Raw genomic sequence first — 3439 nt, 5'->3', positions numbered from 1 at the left:
GACCAGGCGGGAGGGAGGTGGGAAGTCACAGAGTCGCCCTGGTGGTCCTTACCCAGCTGTGGCCTCCGGGTCCCTTCAGCCTCTGCCGCCTGCTCAGATGGGAACTCTTCATCAGCCACTGTGGCCCCCCAGGCCAGGCCTGGCTGCAGCAACAGCAGCAGCAGCAGAGAGCCCAGCAGGACGGTCCCTGCAGCCATTGTGACAGGCAGGTCCCGGGGGGCAGGACCAGGACCTGAATTTATCCCCTGCCCAGGCCAGGGAGCTAACCTCTTCACTGCCGGCTCCACCAGAAGGCCACGCGTCTGCACCAGCATCGTGTGTCCTCGGTTCCAGGCATCAGCTCCTCCTGCCCCTCACCCCACCCTCTGAAGAGTTAAGGCTCACCCCCCAGCCCACCCCACCCCAACATTCCACAGCCCCATCTCTGACGCCCCTGATTTATAAGTGCTTTACCGGCAGCCAGGGCCAAGCCCAGGGCGGGCGACCCGTGTCCCCACCCTACCTGCTGTCCGGAAAGGGAGGCAGGGAGGCTCTGTAGGTCCCCCAACAGGGTTGCTGCATACTAAGATGGGGTGCTAGAGCTCAGGAGCCCCCATGTCATGTGCGATGTGCCATGGGACAGAGGTGCACGCTGGGAAGGGGGGCTTGGCAGGAGACGAGTCCATAGGGAACCCTCCATCATGGCTCCTGCCTGGAAGATTAAGACGTCATGCCCCTGTCTCCGGGCCTGGCTGAGCCAGCATCAAAACAGGAAAAAGGAGAGGCCAAGAGACAGCCAAGGCCGGGGCCAGGAGGCAGGGACTCCTGTCTCTGGAAGCCAACCTGAGAACCCCATGACTGCAGCCCCATCCTGGGGCCCAAGGGGAGGTTGAGGCCCTCTGGTCATGGTAACATCCAGCATGGCGGAGAAGCAGCATGTCAGAGCAAGGCATGGACTCTGGTGGCTTCCATGCCCAGCCCTCTGTGACCCTGGGGAGGTGAGGCCCGTCCCCTCACCAGTGCAAGAGAGCTCATCAGACCCCCTCTCCCCACAGGACGATGAGGACTGACAGATGACAGGCGCTTGGTGTTTAAAGCAGTGGCAGGGACTTTCGACACAAAGTAACACAAATAGGGCCGGGTTCGGTGGCTCAGCCTGACATCCCAGCACTTTGGGAGGCCGAGGTGAGTGGATTGCCTGAGCCTGCGGGCTTGAGACCAGCTTGGGCAACTTGGCGAGCCCTCGTCTCTACTATAAATCAAAAATGAGCTGGGCGTGGTAGCATGCACCTGTAGTTCCAGCTACTTGGAAGGCTGAGGCGGAAGGATCGCCGGAGCCCAGCAGGTTGGTGCTGGGGTAGCGGTGAGTGTGCCACTGCACTCCAGCCTGGATGACGGAGTGAGACTCCAACTCAAAAAAAAAGAAAAGAAAAAGAAATGCAAATAGGCTGTGAATGTCTGAAAAGGGGCTGCATCCCACACAAGAGAGCAGAGTTAAAACTCAGGGGCTCAAGCCTGGGCAACATAGCAAGACGCTGTATCTACAAAAAAATTTAAAAATTAACTGAGGCTGGTGACCCTTTAGTTCCAGATACTTGGAAGGCTGAGGCAGAAGCATCGCCTGAGCTGAGCCGTGATCTTGCCACTGCACTCCAGCCTGGAAAACATAACATGACCCTGTCTCTACAAAAAATTGAAAAATTAGCCAGGTGTGGTGATGCCTGTAGTCCCAGCTACTTGGGAGGCTGAGGTGGGAGAATTGCCTGAGCCGAGCCATGAGCTGCCATTGCACTCCAGCCTGGCCAACAGAGCAAGACCCCGACTCAAAAAAAAAAAACAAAACCTCAGGCCACCAGATTGGCAAAAATCAACTTGCACACGGCTATGTGACGCAGGCAGGCCTGATGCTGCTAGTGGGTGTAACTGGTGGCAGCTCTGTGGATGAGCAGCTGCCATCCTAAGCTCCACTCAGCTGCCTAGGACACCTGCTTCCTGGACATGCCCCACACAGGTGAGCCAGGCAATAGGCATGGGACACTCACTGCCCTGCTTGTCCTGGGAGACTAGAAGGGCCCTAAACTCTGTCCATGACTGTGCTGTGATATTGATTCAGATCGCTTTCACAGATGAAAAAAAGGCATTAAGTCGCCCAGAATTAAGCAGCAGCCTGGACTTGAACCCAGGTCCCCAAAAGCAAGGCCCCTGCTCCCAGGGCCATACTGCGACCTCCTGGTGGGGAGGCCTCAGACCACAGTCTACACGGTGGGGACGGCAGGGGAGGAGGCCGAGGCTGCTTTCCTGCTGCTCAGGACCAAGTGGGAGCTGGAGGAACTGGGACATTCCGAGGGATTAGGCCGCCATCCCAGGCATCCCCACTCGGCAGCCAAGGGCCCTCGGAATGGGGTGGGGACGTTTTCCATCTGCAGTTTCCAACCACCGGCAAGACGGAAGCCTGACATCCTGCCTCCAGCCAGGTTGCTTGGAACATGGGTTCAAGAGCAGCGGGCCAGCCAAATTCCACTTTGGGCCACGTGACTGTCCAGGAACTAGAAAAGCCATCCCTGGAGAATGCCCCCAAATGCCATGTGAAATCAATGCATGACCAAGTCTGTACGAAGGGAACCCCAGATGCAGCACTGGGAAACCAGAAAATAGGGCCCAGCAACCAGGGGGACTGCCAGGGGCGCCGGGCTTTGGTGGCCATGTAGGGGCAGAACCCCAGCTGAGAGCCACACATAAGATGGGCTGGGGCTGGCACTCCCGGGTGGCTGGCGGAAGCCCAGGCAGAGCCATCTGGAAGGACCTGCCTGCCTGCAAAGTAGGCCACCCAGGACTCCCACGGATAGAGCCCCCGGCTGAGCACCAGCCTCCTGTCCTGATTCACGAAGCACAAGAAAAAACCTATCACGAAGAGGGTCAGAAGATATAAAGGCTGTCCATGAACTTCAGACTATAAGGTAAAAAATGCTTCAAATAGAAAATGAGCAGCCGGGTGTACTGGTGTGGGCCTTTGATCCCAGCCACTCAGGAGGCCATGGCAGGAGTATCACTTGAGCCCAGTTCAAGGCTGTAGTGCACCATGACTGTACCTGTGAATGACCACTGCACTCCAGCCTGGGAGATAGAGCAAGACCCTATCTCTGAAAACATAAATATAAATAACATGAAAGAAGGGGCTGGGCACAGTGGCTCACACCTGTAATCTCAGCACCTTGGGAGGCAAGAAGACTGCTTAAGCCTGGGCAACATGGTGAGACCTTGTCTCTGTAATAAAAAAACAGGCCGGGCTCAGTGGCTCAGCCTGTAATCCTGAGCTTTGGGAGGCCGAGGTGAGTGAACTGCCTGAGCCCGTGGGCTCAAGACCTGCCTGGCCAACTTGGCGAGACCTCATCTCTACAACATATCAAAAAAATTAGCCGGGCGTGGTAGCGCGTGCCTGTAGTTCCAGCTACTTGGAAGG

The 3439-nt window shown here is 57.1% G+C and overlaps 1 protein-coding gene across 1 annotated transcript in view; it reads right to left on the bottom strand.

Moving 5' to 3' along the window:
* Positions 1-350, bottom strand: part of PSPN (persephin) — a 962-nt gene extending 612 nt beyond the window's left edge. Inside the window, exon 1 of the mRNA XM_021709071.1 lies at positions 53-350. Within this exon, the coding sequence (XP_021564746.1) occupies positions 53-314 (262 nt within the window). The 5' untranslated portion in view covers positions 315-350. The remainder of the gene's footprint in view (positions 1-52) is intronic.
* Between the last annotated feature and the right edge of the window lie 3089 nt (positions 351-3439).

This window comes from Carlito syrichta, unplaced genomic scaffold (genome assembly GCF_000164805.1).
Source record: "Carlito syrichta isolate Samal-C Ts95f unplaced genomic scaffold, Tarsius_syrichta-2.0.1 Scaffold156020, whole genome shotgun sequence".
Lineage (NCBI taxonomy): Eukaryota > Metazoa > Chordata > Mammalia > Primates > Tarsiidae > Carlito > Carlito syrichta.
The sequence above is the reverse complement of the archived record's forward strand: the minus strand, read 5'-3'. Positions and strand labels throughout refer to the sequence as shown.